The sequence below is a fragment of the Nelumbo nucifera genome, chromosome 8, assembly GCF_055504915.1.
Source record: "Nelumbo nucifera cultivar China Antique chromosome 8, China Antique-T2T, whole genome shotgun sequence".
In the NCBI taxonomy this organism is placed as follows: Eukaryota; Viridiplantae; Streptophyta; class Magnoliopsida; order Proteales; family Nelumbonaceae; genus Nelumbo; species Nelumbo nucifera.
In genome coordinates, this window is record NC_142656.1 from 20,605,393 (window position 1) to 20,621,123 (window position 15,731).

The 15,731-nt window shown below is 38.1% G+C and overlaps 1 protein-coding gene across 6 annotated transcripts; it reads left to right on the plus strand.

Moving 5' to 3' along the window:
- The first annotated feature begins 196 nt into the window (after window positions 1-196).
- LOC104610705 (uncharacterized) lies at window positions 197-15,354 on the plus strand. Of its 6 annotated transcripts, none has more exons than XM_088892981.1 (5): window positions 212-490; window positions 999-2,071; window positions 2,583-2,762; window positions 11,107-11,880; window positions 14,018-15,354. In XM_088892981.1, the coding sequence occupies exons 3-5, from the start codon at window positions 2,631-2,633 to the stop codon at window positions 15,002-15,004; spliced, it is 1,893 nt and encodes a 630-aa protein (XP_088749107.1). In that variant the 5' UTR covers window positions 212-490; window positions 999-2,071; window positions 2,583-2,630; the 3' UTR covers window positions 15,005-15,354. The 6 variants fall into 6 exon arrangements, with proteins under 6 accessions (XP_010275749.1, XP_010275753.1, XP_088749107.1 ...); XM_010277449.3 differs by having other exon boundaries at window positions 1,288-2,071; XM_088892982.1 differs by lacking the exon at window positions 212-490 and having other exon boundaries at window positions 983-1,201; window positions 1,288-2,071.
- Window positions 15,355-15,731: the final 377 nt, after the last annotated feature.

Genomic DNA, 15,731 nt, shown 5'->3' on the forward strand with positions numbered 1-15,731 from the left:
CCAGGAGAGAATACCTAGGGCTAAGAGAAGAGGAGGACGGATCCAGCCATCCAGGTGACGAGTGACGACCCGACATAATAAAAATATCTGGGAGAGTGGAAAAATACAAAAAATAAGAATGGTATCCAATCGGGCATTCGACTTTGATTTCTTCTTTTGTCTTGTTTTGCCACGTGGCAACTTTTCTAGCTTGCTGCAGCCCTAGATGGGAGGCTATAACCTCGTCTTCTTCACCCTCGCCAGATTTATGGGCAATAAAAATCCTCAGACCCGGAATCTCGGCGATCGCTTTCTTCTCATTCTGTTCTCTCAATCTCTATCTTTCAGCGCTCATCTCTTCCTATCTCTCTCTCCGTCCGTTGGTTCATAGCTTGAATCGATAATGAAGTTGTTGCTGTTGTTGTTGATGATGATGGTTAACTTTGCTTCTTACAAAACATTTCCAGCAATGGCATCGTACTGACGACCGGACGTCAGATCTCATATCTGGGTATGCCTCTGTTTGCTTGTCTGAAATGATTTGGAGCTCTTACTAAAACCATTTCATTATCGATTCATTAAATGTTCTCTGTTTTACTTTTTTGGCTTTAGTTTTCTTTTTATTTCTTTGTTGGGTTTGACTTTTTGAGGATGAATGCGATATGTCATCTGGTTTTCAGAGTTTGTGTTCTACTATTCTGTGTTTCCAGCCTTATTGTTTCGGGCATTGGATCATAATCTGCAAGATGACGTTGGACCCGGTTTTTGTTATTAATGGTTTTATTTGTTTTAATTCTAATTTTAGATTTTTGGGCAAGTATGCAGAAGTTTGACAAGATCATCCTTAGAACTTAATATGTCAAAAAAAAAAAAAAACTTGCATATTTAGATCCTGGCATAATCCAGGTTTAAACGAAAGGGATCATTTAGTTACTCTAAATTATATGATTTAGGAAGGAATATCAAGGCGCTAAGAAGTTTAAAATCTCCACTGGGTTTCTCCCTGATTGTGATCCCAGAATGATCGCTACGGGTTACTTTGCAAAAGAATGCAGCTGCAAGAGTTGCAGCCATGCACGATAAATCAGGGAACTGTGCTAAAATTTGAAGTTTATCTATCAAAAAAAGATAAATCAGGGAACTGTGGCTAGAGAAAAAAGCCTTTTAAGGAAGCGCAAGGAGATTGCAGCAAGATGCTAATGGCTGCAATCACCGGCAATAGGTATCATGCTGGCTTGGGGACTGCAAATAATTAAATATTAGATATGTTTGTTAATGTACTAACTGTGTGTTTTAAGCTGTTGGCAGCAAGCACTGAAGTAAGCAATTGCAAGTCACCATAATCATGAGCCCCCACCGGAAAATGTACCCAATGGATGTGCTAAGAAGATAAAATTCATTGTCAATTGCAAAGTTGCAAGGATTCTTCTATTCATAACCGAAGTGCAGGAAAAAAAAGTAAGTGATGATGGAGGTGGACAAGATGCCAATGTTATCAAGGAAAGAACATGTTCTCCAACATAAGGTTATGGGGCCTGGATAGCTTGGGTCTTCTCCGTGTGTTTTTTGTAAAGTGGGCTCATAAATGGTACAAAAAGAATATTACTTATAAGAAGAGAAGAGGAAGAAAAATTAAAGAAACCAGAGACAATGGAGGCTCTTCATTGTCCTTTGAAGATAGAGAGACCTTTTTTCCCCTCATTTTCCTCAGGGGTTAGAGAAACTACTTGTAAGGATTTTACTTGGGAGTTGAAGAAGTTTCTGCAAGTGCTACCAGGTAAAGGGCTGCAAGGGGTCCTTGGAGATCATTGCATATTCATAACAAAACAAGGATGTTTCTTTTCTTCTTCGCAACATTGCTTATTTTTTAATGGATACCAAGAAACAAACATCATTGCTGATGAGTAGGCTAGATTGGGTTGCAAGATTAAGGATGCATAGCAAGCCATCCTCACCTGTGTATTGTTGAAATAACTGAGCTTTGTTAGGACTTCATAGCAGGCTCTCTTTATATGCAAACCTTGTTGTAACATTGCCATCTGGAAATTGAAAGGGGAAGATCAACAGAAAGCATGGGAGTTAATTTAATGAGGTATGGACTGTAGAGCTTCAGTGCTGAGAATGATGATGATATGGGAAGCCTTTTAATTGGTCTTTCTGTCCTTTTTTTCTTTTGGGTTGTGGTGGGGAGAATTTCCTTGTATAGTGCAAAATTAGGGTGAAATTACAGCCTAAAATCTATTGATGCATTTTGATAATAAATTAGTGCAATTTAGATAATTGATACTGCACTGTTTTTCTTTTTCTTTTTTTTTAAAAAAAATTGTAGCTACATTGCATGAACTTCTCATTTTAATCATTACATATTGAAAATGGCAATTATTTGGACAACCATGGATTTGGACTAAATGCTTATATTATTCTCTGGTGCCAAATAATGTAAAGGCTTGGATGAGAATTCAGTACCAAGTTTTCTTCTCTTCATTTTTTTTTTAAGTTTTGAAATTCTCCTGTATTTTATCGCATTGATTAGATATGTCCAAACATAAGGTCTGCAGGTATCCATATTCCATAATAACCATGATTTGTGTTGGAGGTTCCAGGAGATATAATGGCTGTGAGTTTATCCACTGGTGGTCCAAACAACCTTAATGCCAAGCATGAAAATTGCTAAGGATGCATGCATGTCCAATTCTAGAATTCATCTTCTAAGTATTTCCAAGGAAAGCATGGACCAAATCCGGGCTATAATGGTGCGGCATGAAGCATTATTCAAAGAACAGGTTTGGAGTCAATTCCCTTTACATGCACACTGCATGCTTGCTTATAGAAAGAGCTAGAATATTCTATGTTTTTTATTCCTTCTTCTTCCTTTTGTTTTATCTTTCTTTACATTTTTTTGGTTGTGTGAGTGGTAAACAAGTTTGGATTTTGTCCAATTAAAAGCTGGTGCTGAGTTATTAGGCTCTCATATTGGAGAGAAAATAGTTTAGTCATGCTATTATATTTAGCTTTAAAAGGCTGCAGCAATCCATTTTAAATGTTTTGGTTAATAAATGATTTCAAAGTTTTCTCTTATGATGGTTATCCATTTATAAAATGCAAGAACAAGCAGAGAGAATGAGATGTGTACATGCATATCCCCTGTATGGCTCTAAAGGTCATATTTATCCCATAAACATACCTTATAAATAGTATCAGCTAGTAGCGAAGGCAAGACACTATAGGGGCAACTGCACTACAGAATGCAATACCTTGAACATTGACCATCTCAAAGATTAGATTACTCCTACTGACCATCTTTTGTTTGGCTTGTGGAAATACTTGAGCTCTGCATTCTCTGCATGCCTTGAGATTCATACTGGTAGCTCAATAGGCTGATCTGAAGGTCACACAAATTGTGGCTGAGTAACTTATCATCCAAAAATGTAGAGGTAGCTTACTTGAAAAATGGATACACACATCTCAAGTACACCCCATCAAGAATTCACATGGTTGTCGGCCTTAGGAAAGATTACCTTGGACAAACTTAAGGACGGCAATTTAAGTTGCCAGATGTCATGTGAAAGACAGAGGTGCAGGCACCTTTTCGTCAATTGACATGTGGTGAAAGATATTGGAACTTTTCCCTATTCATTCTCAATATGAACTGGAGCTTCTGGTATCCCCTCTTGGTTAATACGGAAACAACCAGAAGTTGCTTTGGGAGCATTTCTGGTTAATAGTCCTAATGAGTCATGCTAGGCATTGAAAGTTGGAACAACCCACCTATTCATCAGAAGTTGCTTTGTAGCAATAATGGATCACCTAATGAATTTATTGTGCTGAGACTTGAGAGAACAGTCTATAAGAGACTTTATAATTTAGCTTTTTTTTTACTAACAAAAACTAGAGAGGAATTACTGTCCCTGCTAAGAGTAGCTAGAATTTTGGGGATAATAGATTAGAATATAGAAATTGGAGGGAATTGTCAGGCTCAGGTTGTAATTGGGTTGGATGAAGGAGGATAACTCTGTCCCTTGTCTGTATCTTCACTTCTATTAGGAATATGTGGTCTTTGGCATCCGGCATGAATATCTTGTTTAGATGGATACAAAAGTAACTCCATCTAGCAAATTCACTAGCCAGAGAAAGAATGCTACAACATTTGCCTTTCTTCGTGGGAGTGGCAGGCTGGTTTCTGCCTAGCTGATTTGTATTTCTTGTATATACTCTTATTGTAAAGTCTCTTTGACCTATGTTGATAAAAAAAAAAAAACTATAGAGTTGCGGTGGGAATGGAAGCAGGGAAAGATCTAGGAAAGAGAAATCAAGATTTTTCATATTCTTCAACCAATGGCAATATCATAACGTTTTGGGTCATAGGAAAAGGGTTATTCATTTATTTTCTAGTTTGTTAGTTTCTTAGGATAAGGGTTACTCGTTTTAAGTTTCAATTTATAAATGATATCAAAGAGCTATTAAATTTTGAAAAGTTGAAGATGCAATTATGTCATTTTTCTTTCTTTCTTTCTTTCTGTTTGCATGATTTTGGTGTCAGTAGATAGGTAATTGAGTAATCTAACCAACAAGACCAAGATCTTATAAAATCTGACATGTTTTGATTTGTGGTCTTTTTACTGGAGGTGTCAACATGATGGGATTTGATTCTTTCCATTTCTTTCGGTCATTGTTGGAATTGTTTTTTAGTTGGTTTAGTTGCAGTAGAATTACTAAAGTGTTATTAGAATTATTTTAGGTGTTAAGAGCACTTATATTAGTTACCCCATGGGTTACCTACTAGGTTGCCTTGCGATTAGCCTATAAATAGAGTCATCATATTGGAATTGAAGAGATGAATGAATGGAATAGGAGCTTATTTTGAGATTACCTGTGGGCAATAGTCTGATCTTCTTTCTCTCTACTCTCTCATTTTCTTCTGGAGGTACATTATTTCTTTTCTATTCTCTATTCAGGTCTGAATATCTTCCTCTTACAATTCAGATATTTAATTTCCTTCTTCCCACCATGTTCACCCCAATAGGATTTTTCTATTTCCCATCCTATGTATAGGATATTCAAACATTTTTAATACTTAAAGTAGATTTTCTGAAACCATTCATATTCAAACTCTACTTAAGAAGTGTGTGAACAAACTTTAAAAGAAAAAAAAAATCACCAAACAAATTTAAACTCCTTTGATAAAATTCCTATTTTCTGCTTTGGCACATGATAGTGGGCTCATTGGATAGGTAAATTGTTATGACAGGTATTGCATTATTCTAATCATTTCAAGAAAATGCCTACATGTATAGCCCCTGTACTTTGAGAGTATATACAGAGAAACAATTTCTACATCAATGAAAAATAGCTATCTCCCTTCTCAAAAATTTACACAAACCAAGTTTCATACTCAAATAGGTCTGGTCGTCCACATCTCTAAAAGCTTTCAGCTTTGTGAACAGATAGTAGAGAATAAGGCCTGAAGGATTGCTATAGCTCTTCTGTCCACCTTCTCTCTAGTAATTGTTTTTTCTCTAAAATATCCTTAAATTCCTTTCTGACCAGGTGAACCAGGAAACTGATAATGAATGGTTCTCCCAAGGTTCTCCTTCTCTTGTTTAAGCCTGATGACTTCCCTGGTGGTCTTGGTGCACACTAATTGAAACTTAAAATATTGCAGAAATGTGTCAATAAGATTGAAGAGAATAGACAATGCACAAAAAAGTTATCTGAAGATTCCCAATTATGATTGCACTTGCAGAAAACACATGCCGTAGAGGTAATGCTCAAACCACGTGAGACAATCTTGTCCCTTGTTATACATTTATTTGGCATGGCTAAGCACACCATAAAAGGATCCTTCAATGGTACCAGGGGCACTGAAATCTCCTTGGTGGGGAAAGGTTTCCGGTACTGAATTGGTTAGATGCCCATAGAATGATCTGACCAAGAATAACCCAGAGTTATCCCACATCTGAACTCTAGTCCTCTCTTTCCAGGTGTAGAGGTCAGACACTGATTTTCTGAAGATCTACCATGTCCTCCACTTCCCTATAATTCCAGTTTATCCCAAAGATGTAAACCAGGCCATTGGTCCAGCCCTTCATATTGATCAGCTATATGCATCACTTTTCTTGCTATCATTAAAAAGTGGTGGAAAATTCCATTGATCAGCTATTAATAATAGCTTCTTTCCAAAGCCTTTTCCTTTTAGAACACCAGTTATGTTGCATGGAGACCATGCCATTGATCCACCTCTTCCTTTTAGAGAAGATCTGGGATCAGATCTGTATGTATTTGGAGGAGTACAAGAAAAAAGAGGAAGTGATAGGAAAATATGAGGCTCAAGAAGTTTTAGTAAAAACAGGGGTTCAAAGCAGCAAAAAAGTTGGGGATGAATCAATCTTGGGAAAGATGCAGAGGGAGGAATTAGAGAGGATTTGGGGACAGATTTGTGCTTTCCTTGAGGAGTATAGGCAAAAAGAGGAATCTTTGGAGGAAAATCAAGGAATTGCGGAAGGGCGGAACATAACAAAAGCAGTCTTAAGTAGATCTGGAACAATAAACAACCGAAGGAAGAATAAAAGATCAGAGGTGGAAAGGTTGATCTCAGATATAGAAGGAGATTTAGAATTTAGCGGAAGAGGGGAGAAAAGGAAACCCTCCAAGTAGGGCTTGACTTCAGAAGGGGAAGTCAATTCTCTTATCTCCATGAAAATCATCAGTTGGAATGTGAGGGGCGTGGGGAGTGCTAGGAAAAGAAGGCTAATTAAGGACCTCCTTAGAAGAGAAATGCCGGATATAGTGATTCTACAGGAGACCAAATTAGCTGATATTGATAGAAGATGGGCAAGAAGCATATGGAAATCTAGAGGAATAAGTTGGGTTTCAGCACCTTTTTGGGGGGCTTTGGGAGGCATTGTCACTTTTTGGAGAGAGGATACGGTGGAGGTTTTGGAGGAGCTAATAGGTAATTTTTCAGTGTCGTTAAAATTCAAGATGGTAGAGGATGGATTTACTTGGGCACTAACTAATGTGTATGGACCATGCAACTATAGAGAAAGGAATGATTTTTGGGAAGAACTTTATGGGATTCAAGGGATTTGGGATGGCTCGTGGTTCTTGGGGGGGGGATTTCAATGTAATTCGTTTTACGAATGAATCAAATAACCCCCAACAGGTCATTACAACCAGCATACGGAGATTCAATGATTTCATTAATAGTTGTGAGCTAAAGGAACTCCCATTGTTGCAAGCCCTCTATACTTGGTCCAACTTCCAAGAGACACCAACCTGCTCCAAGTTAGATAGGTTCCTTTTCAATGAAAGCTGGGAAAACAAGTGGGAGGACTTGATAACAAGAGCTCTACCTAGAGTCACATCTAACCATTGCCCCATTGGCCTAGGACAGAAGCTGCTTAGGCAAAGACCCTGACCCTTTAGGTTTGAAAACATGTGGTTAATTTACCCGGATTTCGTAAAGAAGGTTGAGGAATGGCGGAGAGAAGACCTAAGGGGGGTGAAGTGGAAAGGAGTAAGATTTCTTAAAAAACTAAGAAGTTTGAGAGCACATGTGAAGGATTGGAATAGGGAGCATTTTGGAAGAATAGAAGAATTGAAATCCTCTTTGATGACCCAAATAGAGGAATTAGATACGAAGGAATCCCAAAGAGTCATAAACTCTCAAGATAGAGATTGGAGATGGAAACTAAAAAGAGAGTTAGATGAAGTCATTTTGAGAGAAGAAATTTCTTGGAGAAAGAAGTCTAGATGCAGGTGGCTTAAGGAAGGAGATGGGAACACTAAATTTTTTCATGAACTGGAAGTGGATGGACTAGTCCTTGATTCCCAAGAGAGGATAGCCAATTGTTTTGTTGACCATTTCAAATCCATATTAAGGAAGCCCCTAGGTCCTAGTGTGGAGTTGGAAGGTGTGACCTGGCAGAGGCTTCCAGAAGAGAGTAGAAGCTAGCTAGAAAGGAATTTTGAGGAGGAAGAAATAAGAAAAGTTGTCTTCTCCATGAACAGATCTAAAGCACCAGGGTCGGACGGTTTCACAATGGCTTTCTTTCAAGATTGTTGGGACATAATCAAGGAAGACCTGATTGAGGTCTTCAAGGAATTCGAGGATAATTTAGTGATTAGTCGTGGAGTTAATGCTACTTATTTAGCCTTAATTCCCAAGAAGAAAGAGGCCAAGCATCCAAAGGACTTTTGACCTATTAGTTTGGTGACTAGTGTATACAAGATTGTGGCTAAGGTCTTATCTTTGAGGATTAAAAAGGTGCTTCCTTGTCTTATCAGCTAAGCCCAAGGAGCTTTTGTTCAGGGGAGACAAATAGTAGATCAGATCCTAATATCAAATGAATGTGTGAAGGAGATGAGGAGATCGGGTCGTAAAGGTTATGTTTGTAAACTAGATCTTGAAAAGGCTTATGACCTAGTGGATTGGAGATTCTTATTACTCGTGCTAAGGAAGTGTGGGTTTGGGGATAGATGGTGCAAATGGATAAAGGGTTGCCTTTCCTCTTGCCATTACTCCATCCTAGTCAATGGGGTAGTTAATGGTTTCTTCCCAGCTAGCAGGGGTCTGAGACAAGGTGACCCCATGTCACCTTTCCTATTCACTTTGGTTGTTGATGCTTTTAGTAGACTTCTCTCGGAAGCGGATAGGGCCGGATCCTTAAGAGGGTGGAGAATAGGTAGAGATAGAGTTTCAGTAATCCATCTTCAATTTGCAAACGACATAATAATCTTTTGTGAAGGTTGTGATCTGATGGAGGTAAGAAATTTGAAGGATTTGATAATTCACTTTAAAAGGGCCTCAAATTTGAAGATAAATTTTGAGAAAAGTTGTGTTGTGGGAATAAATTTGAGTAGAGAGGAGATGGAGTTTATAGCAGCCTCGTTAGATTGCACATGGTCTCAGTGGCCTCTATCCTACCTAGGACTTCCCTTAGGCACAAATCCAAAGGAAAGTAGGTTTTGGAACCCGGTGGTGGAAAAGTTCGAAAAAAGATTGACAACTTGGAAGAGAAACTATATTTCCCTAGGGGGTAGAGTTACTCTGATTAAAGCAACTCTAGCCAACTTGCCTTTATACTTCCTGTCAGTCTTTAGAATTCCTAAAAGGGAGGCAAAGAGGTTGGAAAAACTGATGAGGGACTTCTTATGGGAACCTGGGGAAGAGAAAAAAGATCACTTAATTAGGTGGGAGGTGGTGAGTAGAAGCAAAAATGAAGGAGGCCTAGGCTTAGGAAATGTGGTGAGTAAGAATGAAGCTCTTTTAGGTAAGTGGCTTTGGAGGTGGCCCTTGGAGAGGGAAAGGTTGTGGCATGAAGTAGTGAAGAGTATCCATGGCTGTTCTGAATCAGGTTGGGACGCGGAGGTATCCCAAAGGGTTCGCTCACAACACATTGGAAGGCTATTTATGGCATTCTCCCAAAGTTCCTCAGATTTGTAAGGTATGATGCTTGTTCTGGAAACTCCATTCTTTTTTGGGAAGATATTTGGGTGAGCACTCAACCCCTAAAAGACCGCTTTCCTTCTCTCTATTCCATCTCCCTCTTTAAAAAGAAACCAATTTCATGGTTTCTTCCCCCCCGGTTTGCCCTTTGGATTTAAACTGGAATTTTGGGTTTCGAAGAGGGTTAAGGGATGAAGAACTTCTTTGTGTTTCAGAGCTCTTGTTGCTTCTAGACTCAGTGTGCTTGGACCCCCCTAACCTGGATAAAAGGGTTTGGTCTCTAACCTCGGTTGGCTCCTTCACTTGTGCTTCTTTCTTTAAGGCCCTCTGCTCCAATCCCTCCTCTTAGGTGTTCCCTGTTAAAGAGGTCAAGGCCAATTCCTCCTAAAATAGCAGTGTTTTGTTGGGTACTTGGGTAAGATCAATACGGTGGAAAACTTGCAAAAGAAGAAACCTTACTTGTGTTTGTCCCCAAATTGGTGCTTCTTGTGTAAAGTGAAGGATGAGGACTGTAACCATTTACTGATGTCGTGCTCTTTTGCTGCCAATATTTGGAACTGGGTTGTTGCACTATTTGGGTGCAGGTGGAACCCCCGAAGTAAAGCTGCTGTTCATTCCGGCTGCCTTTGGGAGATTGACAAAAAGAGGGAAGCTAATGTGGAAATGTATCAGAGCCGCTACCTTGTGGACTTTATGGGAGGAGAGAAATGCTAGAATATTTCAAGAAAAGGAAAGAAGTCTTGCTGAAATTAAGGAATGCATAATGACAAGGACAGTCTCGTGGCTAAAATCTTCACACTTGTTGGCAGATTACTCCTTTGGCGACTTAAGGAGAAACTGGGCAGTAGTGGCTTCTACAGTCTCCACAAAGAACAAATCGCAAGCTGAATGGGAATCCCCCCCGGATGGAGTGGTAAAACTGAATTTTGATGATAGCTGCCAAGGTAACCCAGGGCCATCTGGAATAGGAGGGATTCTGAGAGACAAAGATAGCAACATGTTGTCTTTTGTTTTCAGGACCAGTGGGTGTTGGTGATTCTGTAAGGGCAGAGATACTAGCAGCGGTGCAAGGTATACAGATGGCCAGTCAACTTGGAGTGAGTAATTTGATAGTAGAAGGGGATTCCAAGGTAGTAGTGGGCTGGTTGACAAGTCCAGAGACAGCTTGTTGGGGCTACAGGGATCTGTTAAAGAAAGTTAAATGGCTGACAAGGAATATGTCAGTCAGGTTTCAGTGGGTCAGCAGATCAGCAGATCAGCAAATGCAATGACTGATTCTTTGGCCAAGCAAGGGGTGTCAAGGGGAGATCTGTTTTGGGCCACTTTGTAACTGTGTTTTAGGCTTGTGTTTGTTTAGTGTTTATGACTCAGTCCTAGGGGGAGGTAACACCTCGTGCCTCTTCCTAGGCTGAATGTACTACTATTTTTTGAATTAATAAAACTACTCTCATTTATCAAAAAAAAAGTCTTTTCCTTTTAGAACACCAGTTATGTTGCATCCATGCCTTGATATTATTATCCACAATGGCTGTTCTAATGATAAGAATGAAAGTTTCTAAACAATGTTATTTCTTTTAGTTTATTGTCCAATACTACATAACAATTTGTTATTATGGTGGAATTTTCACCAGATTTCTTATCAGTTGTTCCCTTGTATTTAAAGTAAATTTCTTTTTCAGGTCCAGGCACTGCACCAGCTCTATGAAATCCAGAAATCAGCAATGCAAGAATTAAGGAAGAGGATCTATTCCCAGGCACAATCATTGACATTTAGTTCTGAAACTGTCGCAATTAGGGAAGCTCAATTTCATGGTTCAACTGCAGAAGGAAAACCTTCTAGGATATCTTCTGTTTCTGCTCAATCGTATGAAGAAGCATCACATGTTCGGCCCATGCATCCTGTTACAGTGAAAGAATTTATAGGTTCTGGTTCAAAAACATCATTATGGATGAATAATACTGAAAATATATTTTCCAATACTGAGAACAAACCAAGGAGAGTAATTGACCTTGAAAGACCCCCAGAAGAGTATCTGGATGAGTCTGATCTTCAAGTTGAAGTAAATAATTCTGAAATAGTAAATGCTACCACCAGCTTGTCTGAAGGAACGTCAAAAACAGCCCAGGTTTCAGTAGTGGCAAACAACCCACTTGTTCTTCAAGTGAACTCTCCAATTTTGATATCTGGAGATCCAAAACTAGCTCTTGGAATGTTCTCAGAAACAAGATCAGAGAGTCGTCAAGCCTGTAATGAAGCTTTAGAGAGAAAAACTTATGGAGTCAATATTAATGAATGCACAACAGGCTTTCAGCCTCTAGAAAAATCTTCAGAGAACAACATAATTCATGATATTCCATGGAATCACCATATTGGAGTTGGGAATTCTGCTGTCACTGAGGACGCAAAGCTTTCACATAACCAATATGCTGAAAAACCTTTATCACTGCATCAGGTTATATCTTAATCTCATGGAATATAATTCATGAATGGATTTTTTTTGGCATAAATGGATGGAAATTATTTGACATGTTGAATTGATCTTTCTTATTCTTTTATTATGTAATCATAGTTGTTAAAATCTTATGATTTACAATACAATTCACAATATGAATCATGAATCCCAAGGTTTTTGATTTGAATGTTATGCCTGAATCCTTTCCCACAAAAATCTTATGATTATGAATCTTATAATTTGTATGGTTCATACAATTCAAATCAATTCAATCAAGATTTGGTTCTCTACTTTGTCATTTATTTGTTCCTTTTAATTTTTTTCAAGAGAATCTTGTTCTAAAGCTCTTTACTAGAAAATGATTATTTAGATTATTTAAGACCTTTTAGATTGCTTATTGAGTTTATTTTCCATTATATGTAGGTTAGGGAGTCATAGTGTCGATTGGTATATCATCTTAGGATTCTAGTGTACAAGACAGGTGGTAAAATCATTTTTTAAGTACATATATGGTAGATATGGCTAAAAAATAGGGTAAAATTACTTTTCTATAGATACTTAAATTTTTAGTATATCTATTCTTAATTTTTTGATTTTGTAAAAACAGAAATAATTTTATGATATGGTATGATTCAACCTTATCTACAATTTACAATACAACTATGATTTTCAGAACACGTTTGCTCTTAAGGCTCAGTTTGGAAAGAATACAGATACAAATATGTACAATGCAAATAGATACAAAATACAAGGTTTTGCACTCTACATATTTGTACTCTTTCCAAACTGAGCAGTGGACACTTGTTACGATTCATTTGTCCCATATTAGTAGTATGGGATGCTAATGTGAGGTATCCCACATCGGTAGTATGGGATGCTGTTGTGGGATATATATGTGCTTGGGTTCCCTCCCTCTAACAGCTAGCTTTTAGGGGTGAGTTCTCCTAAGGCACATATCAACACTGGCCCATTGTACATGTATTAATTAATATGGATATTCTAGAGACAAGGAACTGCATGGAAAGGTTCCTTTCCATAGAGTTATTCACATTTGAAGTAGCAACCGTGGACTATGTTACCTGGATACGGAAAGGAATGCGACTGGACAGATCCCTCATAGGGGGATTGTGATGTTGAAAATCATAATTAGGGGATGAAATGGTTGGAAGAAATGTAGGCCCATTGGATGCGGTTCTTGGCACATGTATACACCATTAATTTTATATTATTAATAAATATTTTCTTAATACTGATAAAAAATTATAGCATCGAACATGATACAGCACCCTTGTACAGGTATCCAGTTATCACAGATCATGGATTGTTATGTCCAAATTGGAATTTGCATCAAGTGGATGATCTTGACCATGAACATGCCAAAATTCCAACTTAATTGAAATAGTAGAAACCAGTTTATATATATATATATATATATATTGATAAGTAAATAGAAAAAAAATTATTAAAAGAAAAGAAGTTACAAATGAGGGTGATAAGTCAGCACCCGAGTACCAATCTCTGAATAGTTTATACATTACATTTAACATTCCCGTGTCTTTTGTCCCCCCACTTCCTAGGAGGATAAGTTTGAGTCTGCAAAGTATCTTTTCACCATCTTGTCCACTTAAATCCATGGACTGAACCCATAAACATTATTATTGGAAGAGTTAAGTTTTTGCTGCTTAAGCAATTTGCACCTTATGATTCTAACTACCTTTTTTTTTGATAAGTTATAATTCCAACTACCTTAATAATGGTTATTTCCTTTTTCCAAATATTCTGGATCATGATTCTGTAGACTTTATCAAAATGGTTCATCATCATCATCGTTGTCATCGTCAAAGCCTTGTCCCAGTTGGAGTCGGAAAACTCTATCTTAATGATTATTTAGTGAATTTTATCCAAACTAGAGCTACAAAGTCTCTTTGACGGAGCCTCCAAACGATGGGCTTCAATCCCTATATCTGTGATAGAATTATGGCAAGAGGCAAGACTGATATCTTCCTGCCCTACCATCTCAATATAGGCATTCCTCTTGTTTAACTTGTATGCTAGAACGCTGTCCTTATTGTAACTTATTAAGCAATCTCTTACTTGAAGCAAGCTGAAAGACATTTCTCTTTGGCACATGTCTCAGAGGTTAACTCCAGATCACAGTTCAGGGTCTGCCGAATGCGAAGAACAATACAAGGGAACATCTGAGCAAGCTAGTGGAAGTAATCCAGATTCAGTCCAGCAATATCAATTTCTAGAAAGTAACAGAGTGATCATAATGACCAATTTAAAATTGCATGAACAGCACAGAGGTTCAAATGATGAAGGTTCACTTTCAACAGATCCTGTCATTTCCCCTCAAGGATATCATACTCTTAAACCCATGCTGTGTGACTCAATTAAACTTGGCAATTGCATCCAAGGGAACTCTCCTTCAGGATTAAACTCAATTTCAAGAAAACAGAACTCATATTCTTCAGCTTTGAGCTCCCAGACAAATGAAGAGGGTGGGCATGAGAACCCAAACTACTCAGGTCATGGAAGTAGTAGCATAGAGTCCCAAGGTGAAGATTTTTGTAGAGAAATTGATCATAACATTTCCACAATCACGGGAAGCCCTATACATGGTTCTTATTGTGGTGAGCCAGTTCAAGTAAGCCAAGTTACTGCAGAGGGAATTCAATCAGAATTTGAAGGAGAACCTCATCTCATCAAAGATAGCTCTCTTTCTTCTTCTGTTCCAGATACTGAAATCAAGCAGAATAATCAAAGTGACTGTCCAAATAGAAGCTCTGAAGTTCCAGAAAGCCAGGAGGAACCTGCTGTCGTTAGAGAAAGCAATGAGCACCCCCATAATGAATCAAATGTGGAAGAAACACGTGAAAGCATTGCAGCAAAGATATTGCTTAGCTTTGCACCCTGCAAATCTTGGGCTGATACCAAATCTAAGGGTATTAACACCCTAATAGAAGAGTCAAGCAGATCAAGTGAAGATTGTATGAGCAGTGACAAGACACGGAATCTACATGAAAAAAGATGCATTAGCTACAGAAATGGAGGTGTTGTATATGAAACAACGAGATGGACAAAATCACCCCATGGAAGGAGGACCTTGAGAAGACCCCGATAACCACCCAATAGAGTCTGCTCGTCGTGTATAGTTCAGTCTTATTTTTAGTTTAACCTTCATTAGAAGGGTGTAAGGTAACAACCATATAGAGTGAAGAGTAGTCCATTCTCTCTACAATAACCACCATTTGATCATGAAGTCAGCCTTTTGTACAGGGAACTCCTTTATATTTGAAGTTTAATGGTGAGGAACACGTAGTGGAGGATTATGCTGAGACAACGGAATGTTGTCCAGATCTTGTTTCTACCTCTTCTACGAGGTCAGAAGACTTGGGACCAGATACCAAGCCAATGATGTAAATTCAGAGAATTCGTGATTATAAAAGCTGTTACTGTAGAGTATCTGCTGCAGAAGTTCGTTTCTTGTTGCTAATCCATGGTCTTACCCTGACAACAGTTATCCTGATATTTTTTGAAACCTTGCACTTCCCGCTGTTTTCTTGAGTTTTGCTTTGTATAGTTGTATCCTTGGCCACTCAAAGAGGAGCTAATTGATTAATGGTTAATATCATCTGATTATAATTAGTTCCATTTTGGCCTATAAATTGATTACTGGTTAATGCCAAAGACCCGGAAGTATATTAACCTGTATCTCTTGTGCCACTTAACCAATAAACAATTTTAAAATTTAAACAATACGCCATATGTAGTATTTTCATAAAATCAATTAAATATAGCCCTAACTTTTCTTCAGATTTGATAAGTTCGGCATAGAGGTAGAACTCAAA